Genomic DNA, 18,496 nt, shown 5'->3' with positions numbered 1-18,496 from the left:
TATCAATCCCATCAACATGGGTATCAAATGAAAGGTCTCAACAAGTAGAATACAATTTATTATGCAAAATTTAAATCCAAGATGGCGGCCTCTACCAAATGGCTGATAACAATTTTTTATCAATCCCACCAATATGGGTATCAAATGAAAGGGCTTCACAAGTAGAAAACTGTCAGTAACTCCAGCGGGGCCCAACAGGGCCAAGGCCTGCCTGGGCTGCGAGATTGTTCGAAAGAGTTACCGCGGCCCTGGTACATAAAAGGCCTACGACGGAACAAAACGGTTTTTAGTCAAGAGTCTAGCACTCCCTCACCGCTGCTGACCCACAGCAGGAGAGGTCATGTGATGATTTTTGGGGTTGTTAAAAAAAAAAAGTATCTGGAAGGGCTATGTATTGAGGAATTAGATTGTAATAAATTGTCAGGTAAGAGACCGTGTAATAATGATGCACTAAATGAATTAGATAGAATGAGGAATATTCGGTAGGCATTTTCATTAAATACTAAAAACTAGAAAATAAAAAATCGGTAAAAAAACTTTTAAGTGAAACGGTTTTATCTTATGTGCACTGAAAACTAGAAAATAAAAAAAATAGTTACTTACCTGTCAACCTACGTAGGTGGTCCCGGTCATATTAAACTGAAATAAAAACGTGGGGCCCCTGTGAAATCCTACCTATGGCAAAGCATATCTTTATACTTTGATAGATCGTGAGCTCGTCGTTCGCTGGTGAAGCCGCTACGGCTGATTATTGATTGTCAAAATCTCCAGTTACGATTATAGTAAGTCGATGCAATCCACACCTATTATACCTCTAGAAGAAAGTACTACAGCAATAGTTAATGGGCCCCACGTTTTTATTTTAGTCTAATATGACCGGGACCACCTACGTAGGTTGACAGGTAAGTAACTATTTTTTTTATTTTCTAGTTTTCAGTGCACATAATTACATCAAATAACTTACTTCACTACAAATAAACTAAATGTTTAACAAAACTCAAACTGCAGATAATTCGAAATTATACATCAATATGACATTGCTTTTTTATTATAATGCAATACAGTTAAATTTAGTCTTGTACAATAATACTATATACATAGCATTAATACTGACTGCACAGCAAATTTTCCATATTTCATAGCAAAATAACTCTCCCAATCGCATATTAACCAGTAAGTACAACAAAACCTATTCATCATATTTGTCTTAATTTTCAAGAAGCCATGCTCGGCAAATTTAATGATTATTAAAACAAAAAAATCCTGTCACATTGCATTATTTCTAAAAACAGAACAAATTAACTGAAAAGGTTCGCGGCTTCGCGCGCTTTTTCGTCACTGGAGTGCAGAGTGGCGCGAGCGAGTAAGATAGAGTTCAATTAAAAAACATTGTATTAAAAATTGAAGCTAGTAACGAAAACGAATCGCTGCAAAACCGACTCCACGTAGTCTTGTTTGCCCTACCCCTAGAGTGCAATTCAAAACCGCGTAGGCGCGGAGGGGCGAGGCGGCCTGCGAGCTGAGGAGCAGGTAGTTTTAACGCTCGCCGACGCGGTTGAGGCTGGCCGGCTCTGCCGGCCAGTAAGCCGAAGCTGCGGCGGTGAGCGTGAAAATCATTTGCGACGATAAGCTCGCATGGGACCGCCGGAGCCACGAAGCGCCGGAGCCGTGACAGAAGCCATGCTTGCTTGCATGCTTCAAGCTTGTTTGCTTCTTACAGGAAAATAAAAATTCCAAAACTATGCCAAAAGATGATTCTGACTATAAACATTCTGAATTATGATAGTTCTGCCTTTTAATGATTACTTATATGAAATGTATTGTAGTCGTGGTGGCCTAGTGGGTAAAGGACCAACCTCAAGTACGAGGGCGCGGGTTCGATCCCAGGTCAGGCAAGTACCAATGCAACTTTTCTAAGATTGTATGTACTTTCTAAGTATATCTTAGACACCATTGGCTGTGTTTCGGATGGCACGTTAAACTGTAGGTCCCGGCTGTCATTGAACATCCTTGGCAGTCGTTACGGGTAGTCAGAAGCCAGTAAGTCTGACACCAGTCTAACCAAGGGGTATCGGGTTGCCCGGGTTACTGGGTTGAGGAGGTCAGATAGGCAGTCGCTTCTTGTAAAGCATTGGTTGGTACTCAGCTGAATCCGGTTAGACTGGAAGCCGACCCCAACATGATTGGGAAAAGGCTCGGAGGATGATGATATGAAATGTATGCCAAAAGGAAATACTGACAATGACTGACAATGCACCAGCCCCATTTTTTTTAAGAACTATAGTATGTATGTGCAAGCATATCATCGGACTTGCGATCCGACTCAAGTACGTGGCGCCACCTGCAGAAGCTAAAAATGTTGCCTATTGGGCAAAAAAGGAAGCGTGAACGCTTATAAATAATTCAATAAATTACAATTTTGTATTTAATTTTATATTTTTTTGCTGATTTCATTATGCCGTAATTAATAAATAATAAGATGACTGTGACTAATAAAAAGCTGTTTTATTCAGAAAAACTGCTGTAAATAATATAAAAATAGAAGCTATATTTAAAAAAAAAAAGTTAACATGTATAATGTGCATTAAGATTATTAGCTGTGCATTGATGAAAAAGCTTTTGCTTTAGGAAAAAACGCTGTACGCTGCGAAAATAAATTGTAGTGTGTTTAGTGATATTTTGAGTTGAATATTTTGCTGTGCAATCAGTAATTTTGATGGGAATTCGGAATCTTATTGCATAGAAAAAGGATATTTTTTGATTTGCGTTTAAATACTACCCATTAAATAAAATGTGATCCTATAAAATTACTTTTGATAAATGACAACTTTTATAAGTGGGTAGGTACATACTTCTAAATATCTCGCTTATACCTTATTGGAAAGCTTATTTATTATGCTAGGTACTCGATTACGATTAAATACGATTTTTTCAGTCAGTTCTCCGTTTTTGTAAAAAACTGAAAAAACGGTAAAAGCAAAACGCACATTTTTGGGATTGGTATCGGAGACTTATCACTTACTAAAATGTAACGCTTGATTTTTTGATTATTTATAGTAGATACATGAGAAGTACATAAGAGAGTACGTTAGAGGAGTACATGAGATGAGTACGTTAGAGGAGTACATAAGAGGAGTATAGAAGAGGAGTAAATAAGAGGAGTATATAAGAGGAGTACATAAGAGGAGTATATAAGAGGAGTACCTACATAAGAGGAGTACATAAGAGGAGTATATAAGAGGAGTACATGAGTAAATAAGAAAGTACGTTAGAGGAGCACATGAGAGAGTTCATAAGAGGAGTACATGAGGGGAGTACATAGAGGGACCCAAGAATTTCGGGACTGAAAATATGATCGCGATCCCGGGATCCCGAAGACCGGGATCCTGGCACCGAGTCCTCTAGGAAGTATCTATTTAGAAGAGGTACCTTAGCGATTATGCATGTGTGTAGGTATCTACCCATCTACCTATTGGTCTATCAAAGAATTATATAGGTAAGTGCGTATGCACTATGCAGTAACTTAAGATCTATAAAAAATAGAAGTAGGTACCCTATCTCCAACTATTAGTACCTACCTACGTATAAAAAATAATTATTTTATATGGTATAACGTAGTTATTTACAGGTTCCTATCAAGCTATATCTACCAATTAAAGGCTTAAATCCAGGAACAAACTGCAACCAACGTTTTCGCGGCAATTTTAGTGCATGTATCAATTCATAAGGTAGGTACCGATGTTTTGCTATATACCTACCTATCTAAGAATAATAAAAAATGATACCTACCCCTGTTGTCATCGCTTGAGAGAGCACCACATCTCTGATCTCACTAATACTTTGTCTAAACACGACATATAACTGGAACACCGGTAGATTAACGTTATGTTTCACAAAAACCTAAAGATAATATCATAACTTGACACTTCTACAACGACACTTATATTTTATAATAGTACCTAGTTCTAACTGACTACCAGTCCCAATAACCCTCTCAAACCGAGGACTCTTCCTTGATACAATGTTTATATCACCAGCTGGTTTTACGTAACCAGACAAACACCGCCCTACAGGCAGGGAGCACCGAAAACTGAACCCAGTGAAAGATGTTATAAGTACCTACACGCATTCATAACGCTTACAGGAACAATGTTTGGAACTTCTTGTAAATTTTATTACAGCGCCATCTATTATGCAGTAGCTGAACTTCACATGAATTAAGCGACATCTGTTTATGTTTATATGAACTAATTTATATATCAGCGCCATCTCTTGGTCGTTTTGAATAGTTTTGGTTCTTAATTTATGACGTAGATGTCAGTAGGGTCGCCCATTATAAAACAAAATAATGATATAAAATTGTGTTTTAAATTCCTGTTTGCAAAAGCGTTGTTTCTGTTATATATCCTCAATTTTTAACACACATATATTTTCCCATTCGAAATTTAAATGAAAAACAATCGATTTTATGTGAACTAAATTAAAAAAAAAAATCATTCATAGATTGAAATGTCAATGTCACTCAAACGTCATAGTTGTGATTTGTTTTTGTTTTTATATAAAATCTATTGAAATTGCAAAAGAAAAAGTATAAAAAAAATATTAATAAAATTTCTAGCACAGCACAAAACTTCTAATACGCCTCATAATGGTTAAAGTTTGGAAACTAGGTTTGATGAGTTACGACACTGCCTTAAAAATTCAGCTAGCAGTCGCCCGAAAGCACTTGGATGCTTTAATGAAGGGACAAGACGGTAACTACGACACGCTTTTGCTCGTGGAACACAAACCAGTGTTCACTGTTGGTAAGTCTATAAGAAAACACTCATAACATAACCTAAAACTATATTCTCAGCTGTCTAGGAACATGATCTAAGACTTTGTTTTGATCTATCAAAGTACTGTTATTGCCTTCTTTCTGTTATTAGGGATCAGAGATGAGACATCAAACAATGAAATTATGAGACTGCGAGGTCTTGGAGCAGAGTTCAGGAAGACAAACCGTGGAGGGCTCATAACATTTCATGGTCCCGGCCAGCTGGTGGCATACCCTGTAATAAACTTGAAGCACTTCAAAACTAGTGTGAAGTGGTACGTGCAGAGCTTGGAGGAAACCGTTATCAATGTCTGCAGTGAGCTAGGTGAGTTGATTTTTTTTTTTTTCATATACAATTTGTCTTATTTGTTTTACAATCTTACAAATCTTTATGGCTTTATGTTCCCATATGTAATGGTGATCAATATTAATTTATCCTTGCAGGAATAAAGGGAACCCGCTCTCCATACACTGGCGTATGGGTAGATGATAATAAAATTGCAGCCATCGGAATCCATGCGTCCAGGTATGTGACCACTCATGGGATCTCGATCAACTGCGACAATGATCTGTCATGGTTTAACAATATTGATCCTTGTGGCATAGCAGATAAGGGTGTCACTTCACTAACTAAAGAATCGGGAATAGAATGCACTGTTGAGAAGATTACACCCATATTCCTCAAATGCTTTAACAAAGTATTTGGCTGCGAAACTGAGGATATTGATCCAAAAATGCAAGAAGAAATCTTGAGCAGTATCTACAATAAACTATTGGTAAATAACGTAAGTGCTTAGTAAAAAATGCATATTTAGTGTTTGACATTGTTACCTGTTTTTATATCTGAATTGTTAGAATCGATTAGGAAAAATTGATCTAGTGATAGTGTTAGTAAGTATTTATTATAACCTTACTATTTTGGATGGCAAGTACATAATAAAAAAAAAAGATAAATTTGTACAGTTTATTTCATTTCTTAATTAAAATGAAAAGTAAAATAAATAGATAAATTAAAAATTAATTTAAATAAATAAAGAAGAAGTCTCAAGTTGGGTTAGGAGAAACACATCTACATCAGTTTGTACACAAACACAATAGTACAAAGTGTGTTACATATTTCTTCAGAACCCAACTGAAAGTTCAAAAGTCATACTAAGCATTGTAGCACAAAGTCTTTAAGGTAACAGTATATTTACAAATTGTTTTAGAATGTTTCATTATATAAAAACTTTTACCCCAAACTGTCATAAAAATGTATGAAATAATGTGATTATCATAGTGTTACAAAAAATGCAAATAGTTGTGACTATTATTACTCTTACAATAATTAATTGTCCTAATATCTAAATTACCAATGTAGTAGGTTCAGAATAATCCCCTAAAACTAATTGATGTTGAAAAGCAAATCTGAATCATTTTTCAGGGATTATTCCAAACATTATTTTGTAACTACTGATATGATGAGTACTCAAAAATTGTACAAAATGGTCAACTAACTTATACCTCATAATAAATGCATTGTCTTATACTGTTAAAATTATCTAATTAAATGCAATAATTCATTACCCTTTAAACTGCAGTATTAAGGGAACATTAGTAAGATTTTATAAGGTGATTTATCTACTCATACACCTACTTAAAATTAATAAATGCTTCTAAATGCAATAAATTATTTCTAAATTAAATGCAAATCACGCGGTGGTTACAACAATCATACCAAATATTAGGCGTCAGAAATCATTTCCCAAATTCTACAATATACACCACGAAAATATTCACGGAACTTATACTAAATGGACGGATGTCTGAGAATACGTTGTTTTAATGTTGTGTTCGTCAGTCATTTGTATCACATGTTCGTCAATACAAGACAAGCATTGGAACGTGGGTCCCTAGTGTCGTGACAACGCGAACATAGCCTCTAAGGTTAGGGGTGATTACGACATGTGCTTGGGCGGCGCGAGCCACTTGCGCATGTAGTAGCAGAAGATGGTCGCGATGTACAGCAGCACCAGCAGGGCACACGCCACTCCCAGCAGCAGCACGGACGCCTTGCTGGGGCACGGCTCCACGATCGTTACTGTTTTTTCTGCAGAAGAAATTAATATGCATCAATCACTTTGTTGTTGAAGACATAGCATCACTGACGACTCATAGACATATCTCAATAATTACCTCCGAAGTTAGCTTCAGATGCCACACCACCAGGCTTGTCGGAGCGCAGGAAGTCTGTGCTCTGTCGCTCATCACCGAAGTCTAGAACCAAGATCTCCTGCGAGATGTTCATATCCTCCTCTTGACTGTGCGCTTCGCTCGTCTCGTTGTGGGGCAACGAACGCTTCTTTCTGCCCCAAGACTCCAAAGAATCTCGACCCCATTCGCACACCGCCTAAAAACGTGAAATGTTAAACGACGTGTCATTTGCGTAATTTCAGCGTGACTAACAGAATTAACCGTTGCTAATAGTCATATTGAACAAAAAAGCGCAAACACCCATTCCATCAAATGGTTGATTCATCTCGCACTTACCGGCTCGCAAGGTCCAAGACAGTACTTGACGTTGCATTGGAAGATGACTCCATAAGATTCAGTGAACCTGAACGCTTCGTACACAGATTGGAGAGCGTTGCCGTCGGGAGTGAACGCTGGGAAGATTGATGGGTCCAATGGACATCTAAACACAAAAACGACAGATTAGACAAGAGTTTTCGATTAAAAAAAAAAACAAATACCTACCTAATAACACTGCTAATAAATAAAACATACCCTTCATCATCAATGATCGGGAAAGTGCTCTTGGAATCCTTGGCCATAGCGACACAGCTGCGGGCGAAGATGCCGTAAGGAGCTGAAAGATTAACAGATAAACGTCAGAAAATGCTAAAAATTTCCATAAACTGCACCTAAAGTTACATTGTTGTTATGCTTACTGTCTTCGGGGATCTCGATGCGGAAGGTAAGCCTGTCTCCGATGCGCACAGTCTCCACCTCGCGTTGGCGAGCGTCCAGGATGCGGATACGTGGTGGAGGTGCCTCGGGCGCAGCAGTGATGGAAATCATCTCCGGGTCTCTGTTACCACCAATTACCAATTATTAAGGATCTAAGGCATACACGACATGGCTTGCCTACCGCGTGGGTATCATCATGTATGCAAGAGTGCCATAATATAACCCTATCCACGGCTATGAAGATACTATCAGACATTTCTAAATTCATTAGGAATACGTATGTATGAACAGATGTTCGTGTTAAATTGCTCATCACGTCCACCGGCCGTATCTTACTGATGTGAATCTAATTGTTACGTGTTTACAATGCAGCAACGATATTAGGTCGATGGAATTTTAAATCGTCTTGGCATGGAGGCATGTCGAAATAGCCCCCGTTTTTCATATTACTGTAACATATCACGTAGGTTACTTGTCTCTTGACGCGGACGAATAAATTATACGGTAAATTCTCTAACTTTGCATTTTTGCGGTACCTTGCCCACTTCATGAATGAGTTGTAGAAATTGGAAAAGCAGCTCACGATAAAATTTAGCGATACGATGTGAACGTCCCACTGACCTGATTGGTACCATTCCAAATGTGATGTTCTTCGAACTCATGTCGTATGTGCACTTGACTTTGTAGATCTTGTCCGCTTTCGTCATCACTACGCTGTGATGTTGCAGGACAACAGTGTTCGAATACACTCCGGTCTTAAATAAAAACAAATGTTAAGCAACACTTAATTTAAGGGAGATTTTCAACACTTCGGTATTATAGGATGACTTACGACGCTCTGAGTGTTGCAGTCCTGGCCAGCCATGGTGAGGTCGAGTCGGAATAGGTCGCTGTTCACAACGTCAATATTGCAAGTCTCCGAGCGCCCCAGAGCATAGATACGTCCGTTGAATGGCTTGTTAGTGCGCACTTGCACGGCAATCCTAGTGTCCTTGCAAAGCACCGAAACTAAAACAAAAAGAGATAATGTAGAAGGAAGTGTTTTCTAGTATAACTGAAGCACAATTTATATGTGTTAACAAGATGTACCATCGTAGCAAGTTCCAGTTTTGTCACAATTCGCATCGTTTCTCGTCAAGTTACTGGACATGTTCGTATCTTGTTGGTGCTCAATCGTTACAGGCAGCTCTCCAGGAGGATTTGCGTTGCTAGGCGGCTCTGCAATGAACACATAAATACATCTTGATTATTGAAGAAACAAATAGAAAAGCAAGAATGCAGTAAATTACATAGTCGTTGGTTAATAAACCCTAATAAATGCATGAGTCCCGGGTGCATGTCTGTACGCATGGCGAACCCCTGATTAGGCAGAGGCAAACGTACGTGCGCTGCCTGTATTATAATAATCGAATCAAGATTGCTACAAGGTACTGCTGTACGCGGTGATTCTAAATGCAACCTACCCGTACATCAAACCTAGTTGGTGCAATTACAGTCCCCTCTCCCGCGCAAGGCAGAGCTACTTGAGTAGCTAGGCTTATTCTTGGTTTTAACTTGCAATCAATAAATGATTAGTAATTGAATGTTCTCATTACCTAGAATCTATTGTTCGTTCCCACTCATAAAAATACAAATTGTACTGCTTTTAAATCCTATTATCTTTTAATTGGTAAAGGAAATTTCTATTGAGTTTTACTTTGATTGGAACAAAACTGCTTATTAAACATTTTGCTATAATTCCTTAATATGTACTTTACGTAGTGGCTTGGCTTGAGAGGTTTCTCTATTCGGCAGACGTGGGAGAAATTGAAATTGGTTTAAGAACACAATAGTAGAACAATATCTGAAAGATCGGCGTTTTAACCGTTCCGAATCAATTCGATAGCACGGTGCCAATGTCTGGATACATTCACGACCATCGCCCGGCCAATAATAAGGTGACGTAAACGAGATTTGGGCCATTGACCGCTGGTGTTGGACAAAGGAAACCTCTTATTCGCCCACGGCTTATCCGTCGCCAAACGTCGTTGGCCGTTTATGGTGGTACTACTGACAATAATTGCCAAGATGCAAACTAAGAGCAGTGGCCTAGCACGATTCACGAAGCACGTGTGAAAAGTATTGTTAACCTCGGCCATTTTAAAACAGGTTTCACATCATCTTTATTTAATGATTCTGTTAAGATATCAATTAATTGCAGGACCCTGGCTTGAAAAGAAATGGTACTACAACAGACTGTCTGGCACTTCTTGAGCTGATATATTTGATTTCAATTACCATAACTCAATTGTTAAAGTTCTGACTGTTGAGGGAGTTAAGGACGTCTTAAAAGTTGAATGGAAGTTCCTTAGACCCGACACATGATTTATAACTACGTGGAATGACGAATTGAGTTCTTTTGTTATGTCGCAGCAGATCATATCAGGTCAATGAATGGTCTTTAAGAAGTTATTTACTTGTCACTATGATTGAATGTTTCGTCAAAACCCGATGTTCCTCGATTGAGATATCATATAATCTTTTTAGGTATTCATTTCAAAAGCTGCAAAAGTTCTAAGTTTATTTATAAAATGTGATCAGTGTGCGGATCGTGCCTGTTCCGAGTGGTCGGAGTCGATGACACCGCTGCAGCAACGACCAGCATATTTGCAACGCTTCAACGATTTATAAAAACTTATCAACAACTTCCCACGCTCGCTTTAATAAATGTTCAGCTTAGACAATGAGGTAATTCTGCTTAAGTATGTGCTTAATTAGTGACTATTTAGTGCTTATACAAAAATGCTTGATGCTCGCTGAAAAAAATCACGAGAAGGGTTATAGTGAAAGAATAGGTTTAGTATTTCCCTCACTAAACGTGAAGGGATACCCTATGTGGTACATAAGTAAATGTCAGATTGTAAAACTAGGACTTCAATTGTATTGTCTTCAAAGAAGTTACCGAAAAGTTATCACCAATTTCTCCGACTTACCTACATTTCGTAAGTAGGCTTCGGCTGGCTTTTTATAGAGTCTCGATTTTACAAAAAAAGATGAGATCCAAAGTTGTTTTCATTTTTTCGTTTGTGGCTAAATTTGTTCATAGCTTATCGCTAGATTAGGTTGGAGATTAGACGTGGTCGCGTTCAATGAGATCTTAGTCGTTTTATAAGAACAAAATAACTCTGATAGCAATCTCAAAACACTTTGTGGAAGCTGATATCAAATCAGAAAGTAAAAAAGCATCTTTATTCCACTTTGAATTTTCAACAGCAACTTCTGGTTGATTTCCCTTCAATCGCGAGAGAATCTTAACAAGACGCGTTAATATTTATATCTATAGAAGCGTCATAATATTTATTAATGTAAAAAGCAAACCATACGATATCATAGCGGAGACTAGAAAAAATGTGGCATTGAGGCAGTCTGAAGCGGTCGCATGTTCGGAAGTGTCCGCTTAAGGATATAACGGTCCCACTGGATATCAAGACAGGGTTCCGTATGCAATCTTGTTACTGAGAAGCAATGCCGTTATCTTGCCACTAGATTGTCGATGCCAGTAATAAACTTGTTTACCTATTTACTCATACCTTCGTGGTTTCCATGCCAGACAACCTGCCGAACTAATAAGATAAGGAAATCGTTTTCAGTGGGACGACGCAGATAAGTCATTAGACTGATGTGAAATCTTGTGTGAATCAAGAAGTTGGACAGTGTGCTATTTTAGAAAATAGCAATTACTGAAACCACATTTCAAGTTTTCAATCCAGTGTTAGTCATGAAACTGTATACGTGTCGGTGTACCTAGCAGGCATTTCCAATTTGTCTAAAACGTTGCATAAATTCAATTAACTATTCGATTAGCAGCATGCGGTGCGCGGGCGCTGACCTGCGCGGCCGCCGCATGTATCCGCGCGCGCGCAAGGCCGCCCAAGGCCGTTATACTCGTACTACAACTGCTATAAACGTCGCGCTTCTAATGAAAAACTGACATGATAATATCTAACAAATATTTTGGCACAAAGCCATCCAAACATCAACAGCCTGTACCTAACGACTCATCGTAAAAGTAAAATCTAACTAGGCACTTACGCAGTAAACTTAGAAGCCTATCGCGCATTGAGATAAATGGAAATACTAATGAATTTCTACTTAAACGTGGGTTTACAATACACCATGCATCTCAAACTAATTGACAATTCCATTAGCCATTAAAATCTCGGTGTGTGGCTGTTGAACTTTCTAGTGGTTGTGCCGTTTCCTCATTACACGACCTCCAAGACCTGCTTTTCTTAATGATTCACTCGCTAATTTATGCAATTTTGATGTCCAGAAACATATCAATCTTAATAAAATACTGTGCAATTGACTAAAAATATTTAGTTTTTCATCAATTTTGCGAAAGAAGTCGGTGGTGATCTATATCCGGCATGGCATTATCTAAGATTTAGGGCTGCACGACGTCGAAGCCGAGTTCACGGGCGCCACAAAAAATCCTATTCAATTTGTGTATGACCACCGTTATGAGAGCACGCACGAACGCCGCCGACCGCCTCCGCCGCCGCTCCCGCATACAATACCACTCTCTTTGTTACTTTTTGCACCAAAATGCAGCGACTGTTATCATGACTCGGCACATTCTGTCATTGTAAACATAACTAACGAAATTATGCTAACGTATCATCGGCGGCGGTGTGGCTATTCACTGTGAATACACCAATTACAATGCTAAATAGATATCGTCGAACAAGGTTCCGCTTGATCAGCTCTGTAATGAATATCACTTTTATCGAATATATTAGTGTAGCTGCGTGCATCAGACGTGAGACGTTTTTATGGCGGTGAATCAGTTTATTGATATCGTGATGTAATGACAATGGCTTTTAAACGTCCTGTTTATGGCACGCCGGCTATCGCGTCATAACTCTTCTTTGACAACATTACGCATAACAATGTTTGCCACAATTTCTTTGCCATTACAGTTCCTTATTTCGATCATCAGATAACCTCGGATCTACGTAATTATGTTTTGTTATTATTGAGAAGGCACGGGATCGAGTTTGTATATAACGGTACCATTGCGGGAAAATGCCTGAGTAGCTGATTATAATGTGTGTTTTGCTTTATACAATGAGGAGCCGGCAGCCGAACGATGCCAATCTTAATGCCATAACTCGGCCTTACGTAATCGAGTAGCAGGCATCCCACTCGCCTATAGCGGAACGCACGCTGTGCCATGAAATTATCCTTAACAAGGTATCTGCGGCTAACTATTAGTTACCTACTAAAGGAAAATTTCACCTAAACAAGTTTTCATGAGAGCCGCGATAAGGCTCAGTTAAGTACTTACATTAATAAAAGTGAATACCCGTCTACTGTCTTCATCCGAAAGTTACAAGCTATAAGCTATGTAGTCACGATCTATTCCTTATAACAACATGGCAGAGCATTATTTTCTCTTAACAGCCAGCATCATCTCCCGTACTCGTAGTTGCAAATCGATTGTATCGGTTCGATCGCGGCGAGTCAACTCGATTAAAGTACATCGAACGCTTTTGACCCTGACCCTGCAGCATGCGGCGTGGCGTGAGATATGGACTCGCCAGTGTTTACGTCTTGTTAGGAACTCAGACTTCAAGTATCGCAAGATTCATGCTCTTTACTCGTCGAGAGCTACAGAATAATGCTTTTACGAAATGCATTCCCGTTTCCCTTCTAAGTGAACGCCAAGTAGGTTCATCAGCTGAACTTTGAAAACAGTGTAAGTGTGTCAATATAATGTAATCATCAATGCTCAACTGATGTTACCGACATTTTCATCAGAAACTAATAATAAACCTCTCACAGTTAAATACCTCTAAGTACTGAAGTACGGTTGATTCAAGATGTTCGCTCACACCATTCTGCTTCAATGTTAAATCAGATAAAGTGGCAAAAAATTGTATTGTGTGCATACAGACAGTTCTCACGACTACCGTAGGTGAGAAGTTATTCATCACTGCGCCGGAGCTGCTGAGCAACGTCTAACAATTAACTTCCGTTGCTTTAGCGTACGCTAATAGCGTTATTATCGAGATTTACATCGCTTTATTGTTTAAAAAAATATTAATAATAAGCCCTTTGTGGGTTTAACACTCACTAAAGCTCTTTAACGCACAAGTTTGTTTATTTAAGTAAATCTTACAGAAGCTAAGTTAAGCAAATGAGTTACGTATAGTAATGAAGCTGCGTCGTTATCTAGTACATCAATCTGGCGCGTCGTCGTAAAACATGATCATGACGTTAGCAAATAAGTATCCCGTTGCCCGCTAACGAGCTCCAGTAATAGCATATATACCGAATAAAAACTCTACAGAGTTATTAGGGGCTAAAGCGATAGGGCAGTTTCCTTCACCGGATACTCATAGCCGTATTTATATAGGAAAACATGCTGATTGTGCAACGGCAAAATTGAACTATAAAATGTACGATTGCGCTTCCATTAAATGCGTTTTTATTTGAAAGAATTGCAAAGTCAATGTCCCATTTAATGCGAGTCTCAATTAACAGCCACTACCACAACAAAAGTCGGTCACAGCAAATCACCGCGCTCTGCTAATGTCGCACTATACTTATTTCCCAAACAATATCAAATCTTCAAGTCTCATAAATAAAAAAGTAATCACACACTTTTGGTGGAAAGTAAACCTTTTTTATCCAATTTTGTGGCAAAACGATTTAAAAATAAATAAAAAATGTCTGATAATTTCCAGCTTTCTACAAAAGCGCGTTAATACGGACTGACGCGTAACTGTATCGGACGGTGTACGTTGCGCTGGCTACGTTCTCGATAAAAACTGTTTGCAGGTCTTAGCAATGCAATATTGTTTCGAATGCATACGCGAATGATATACACAAAGAACAAATTAATTTATTATGAGACGGTCTGTACCTAAGTATTCTTATAAATCAAGACAGTGAAACCATTAATAATTCAGTGCCAGTTTTCTTTTAGAACTAACCTAATACGTCATTTTGAGTGGTTTCCGCTTCCTGATCTTACAGATTTAAAGGCAGGCTCGTAAATTACGTGATTTATTGCATTTGGCTAGTGAAACGCTAATTGTAACTGATTGCTTCTATATGATTTGTAAAGTGGTTTTTATTTAAAAGCTCTGAACAAATTATAGTCGTAGTATGCTCACTGCACACGCAGAAATCTTAAAGATTATTTTTTTAAAGAATAAATAAATAAAGATTTATGTTTGTAACTTTTTCAGCGCGTAAAGGACAATGCCAGGGTCTGGGCTCATAGTTTGCCCAGCAGTGGGAGTGGTTCCAGGGGGTTCCTTAGTGCACTCTGAACACGTAATGCAAATATTTTTGAAATCGCTCCCTGGGGTCCTTAGGAAAACCGGTTCAAATATTCTCCATGAAGAGTCACTTTACAAGGCCTGAGCCATTTGCCCAGTAGTAGGAGTGGTTGGAATAGGTTTTTTACTTCACTCTTAACACGAAATTAAAATATTTTTGAAATCGGTCCCAGGGGTCCCGAGAAAAACCGTTTCAAATGTTCTCCTTAGATAGTCACTTAACAAAGTCTTTGGCATTTGCCCAGTAGTGGGAGTGATTGAAATAGGTTCCTTACTTCACTCTTAACATGAAATTAAAATATTTTTAAAATCGGTCCCTGGGGTCCGGGTGAAAAACCGGTTCTAATATTCCACATGAACAGTCGCTTTACAAAGCCTGTGCCATTTGCCCAGTAGTGGGAGTGATTGAAATAGGTTCTTTACTTCACTTTTAACATGAAATTAAAATATTTTTGAAATCGGTCCCTGGGGTCCGGGTGAAAAACCGGTTCTAATATTCCACATGAACAGTCGCTTTACAAAGCCTGTGCCATTTGCCCAGTAGTGGGAGTGATTGAAATAGGTTCTTTACTTCACTTTTAACATGAAATTAAAATATTTTTGAAATCGGTCCAGGGGTCCCGAGGAAAACCGGTTTAAATGTTCCACATGAACAGTCTGTTTACAAAGCCTATGCCATTTGCCCAGTAGTGGGAGTGGTTGGAATAGGTTCTCTAATTCACTCTTAACAAGAAATCAAAATATTTTTGAAATCGGTCCCAGGGGTCCCGAGAAATTAATCTGATAAGACTTTTCTGCCAAATAAGTCTTACTCATATGTATATTGTTAATCTCAATGCTCAGGATCTCGCTGTCAGGATCCAGTAGGTACTGGAAAATGTTGGAATGGGTTATTTTTTTTTTACTGTGATTTTCAAATAAATTCTAAAAGCGTTGGATTCTAATAAGAACTGACAACGATTTTCTGAAAAAAAAGGCAATTACCGCAATATTTTTGAATTTACGGTTTAAATCTACAAGGCGCCTGCGCAATGAGCTATCTTCTGGAAAAATCTTATCAAGACGAATAAAATAAGTTCGAACATGAGGTAGTTAGTAGATACCGTTGAGGAGTTCCCTCCTCTCTCTGTCGTCTCCATTGTCAGGTCAGATCCTTTACAGTTTTGTGGTGTCTGAGGCATATACCCAAATGACAAGGTTTTACTCGATATGTGTCTACAATTTTCGAGAGTCGCTCCCGATTTTTTTAGAGATTCCATCACCAGACCCTGGGCCGGATGACAAAGGAACCATTGAGGAAGTAAGCCCTTTCAAACAACAAAATAATTGTTGAAATCGGTTGGTAAACGACGGAGTTATGCACGTACAAACGTAAGAAGAATACAAATGAATTAAGAACCTCCTCCATTTTTGGAAGTCGGTTAAAAAAAAGTTGTCGTGTACAATACCTCGTATTTGTCAATGAATATTATTCATTTCTATTAAGGTAATAAAAGTGGAATAGTTAAGAGTTCGTAAGCTAATTTTTATGTAATATTGAATAAGAAACAAACCAGTTTTTCTCAGGACTCCCGGGATAGATTTCGAAATGTTTTGGTCTGAGACCTAATATAAGCCTATGGAACATAATACACTATGCAGTTACTGTGGGCAACTCTTGAGCCCAACTTCCATACAAAGAATAGCATTGTCCTTTTGCAGTACATTCGATTATAGTTTGTATAATAACTACGTACCTACATTTTCTTAGTCAGAAGCAAAAGTAATGTAATGTGCTAGGTTCACCAAAATTCTTAGAATGAGGAGAATGCAGTAAAGTGATTATCCGACGTTTGTACAATAATAACTAGGTAGGCACATTGTTTATCACGAATCTTGTAAACTTCTCAAAGTGCCAGGACTAGCCATTAAATAGGTTATTTTTTGCCGAGCTTGGGAATGAAGTAATTATTGAGTTAATGACGTAAACGTTTACGCCAATTGCATTACTGACTCCTTACGATCGTTTCTCACATCATTATCGCGAAATACTTGACTGCAGACGTTCTACCGTCCTTATACAGGGACAGTTTATCGAACATATTCGTTCTAGGAAAATAAAGCGACATACAAATTGCTTTCACGTATTTAACGTACACTCGTATGGACGACACGCAGCTAACGCGTGAGAAATATTAATCATATCCTCTTTGCGAATTTAATGGCGTATTAACGTCGGCATACATTGCAGTTTTATATTTTACGATGATCATTTTGACAGCACAATGGAATCAGATTCCATGAAGACTACTGTTAGTGTTGTGGATTTTAAATATTGCAGGCTTGTATCGCATATTAGTTGAGTAACGCAACGGGCAGTAACATGGTTCATTATTTGCATTTGGCCGCGTCGCTGGCTGCAAGGGTGAACGCTCGTAACTCGGCCGACGTACCATCAACCAACCACAGTTAATTGCAAACGATTATTGCAAGGTGTCATTAGCAAGGCCGACATTCGTACTCCACTTTCTTATCTAACACGTATTCCATTTATACAAACTGCCGTTCTATGATTTACATTCAAATGAATATTAACATTATGGTTTACAACTGCTCTAACGATGTTACTTTAATAGCATTAAACTAGCGCTTTGAGACTGCCTCTCAGTATCGTAATCTAAACTAAGTAGTTTATGTAAATATATAGATAAACTTTGAGATGTCGAATAAAATTTAACGTTAGATCGTCGATGGTATCGAGAGCTCTCCGTCATAGCGGTGACTGGTCTCCTCCCACAGAAATATGGCGCTATCAACAGAAAGTACGGACAATAAATACGTCGGAAAGTGCACCGGCCGCGATCTCTTCCGTAATGCAGTTCTAGATGGCCGGCTTCCGCTGAATGTACGACCAAATTATAACTTATATTCGCCACAGTAAATGCCATATTGTATGAGTTTCCGTCAAAGTTAAGTATATGCATTAGCACTTATTTCCACTTTCTACGTAAGGTATTCTTTACAATTGTATAGCCAGTGAAATATAACGATATTTTTATTACATTCATTTTGTTAAACTGTATAGCAGCGCCGCATGAGAAAATCCAGTTTGGATATAAAACAAGAATTTATGCCACAAGAAAATTATCTCTTTCGACTACTTTTATTCAATTATTGGTTGAAACAATGCCGAGTCTATAATTTTAAATTAAAATCAAATTGTGAACCACAAAAACGTATGTGAGCCTTTACGTTCATTATTACTCCATCTTTTAAGATGATTGAAGCTCAGAAACTTGTAGAGCGGCGCGTTCATGTAATTATTGACCATATGAAGTCATTACTAGATTTTAATTTAAACCCAGTATTATTTTCCCATTATCAATGAGCGACCGGCCATAATAATACACTAAAATATAAA

General features: G+C 38.2%; 3 protein-coding genes across 3 annotated transcripts in view; 1 reads left to right on the top strand and 2 right to left on the bottom strand.

The window, feature by feature from the left end:
• The window catches only part of Sick (sickie), a 185,294-nt gene extending 181,389 nt beyond the window's left edge, over positions 1-3,905 (bottom strand). Inside the window, exon 1 of the mRNA XM_064034576.1 lies at positions 3,790-3,905. The gene's annotated coding sequence lies outside the window, so the exon portion shown is untranslated. The remainder of the gene's footprint in view (positions 1-3,789) is intronic.
• Positions 3,906-4,496: 591 nt separating this feature from the next.
• On the top strand, positions 4,497-5,776 carry LOC110384168 (octanoyl-[acyl-carrier-protein]:protein N-octanoyltransferase LIPT2, mitochondrial). Its single transcript, XM_021345316.3, has 3 exons — positions 4,497-4,805; positions 4,929-5,141; positions 5,261-5,776. Exons 1-3 carry the CDS (start codon positions 4,649-4,651, stop codon positions 5,611-5,613), a joined length of 723 nt encoding a protein of 240 aa, XP_021200991.1. The 5' UTR covers positions 4,497-4,648; the 3' UTR covers positions 5,614-5,776.
• Positions 5,767-18,496, bottom strand: part of LOC110384158 (uncharacterized) — a 52,021-nt gene continuing 39,291 nt past the window's right edge. The window contains exons 10-17 of the mRNA XM_021345294.3: positions 8,855-8,983; positions 8,598-8,773; positions 8,387-8,520; positions 7,747-7,886; positions 7,583-7,664; positions 7,346-7,490; positions 6,992-7,205; positions 5,767-6,905 (exon numbers count right to left, since the gene is read on the bottom strand). Coding sequence (XP_021200969.1) covers positions 6,754-6,905; positions 6,992-7,205; positions 7,346-7,490; positions 7,583-7,664; positions 7,747-7,886; positions 8,387-8,520; positions 8,598-8,773; positions 8,855-8,983 — 1,172 coding nt within the window. The 3' untranslated portion in view covers positions 5,767-6,753. The remainder of the gene's footprint in view (positions 6,906-6,991; positions 7,206-7,345; positions 7,491-7,582; positions 7,665-7,746; positions 7,887-8,386; positions 8,521-8,597; positions 8,774-8,854; positions 8,984-18,496) is intronic.

This window comes from Helicoverpa armigera, chromosome 5, assembly GCF_030705265.1.
Source record: "Helicoverpa armigera isolate CAAS_96S chromosome 5, ASM3070526v1, whole genome shotgun sequence".
NCBI lineage: Eukaryota > Metazoa > Arthropoda > Insecta > Lepidoptera > Noctuidae > Helicoverpa > Helicoverpa armigera.
The sequence above is the reverse complement of the archived record's forward strand: the minus strand, read 5'-3'. Positions and strand labels throughout refer to the sequence as shown.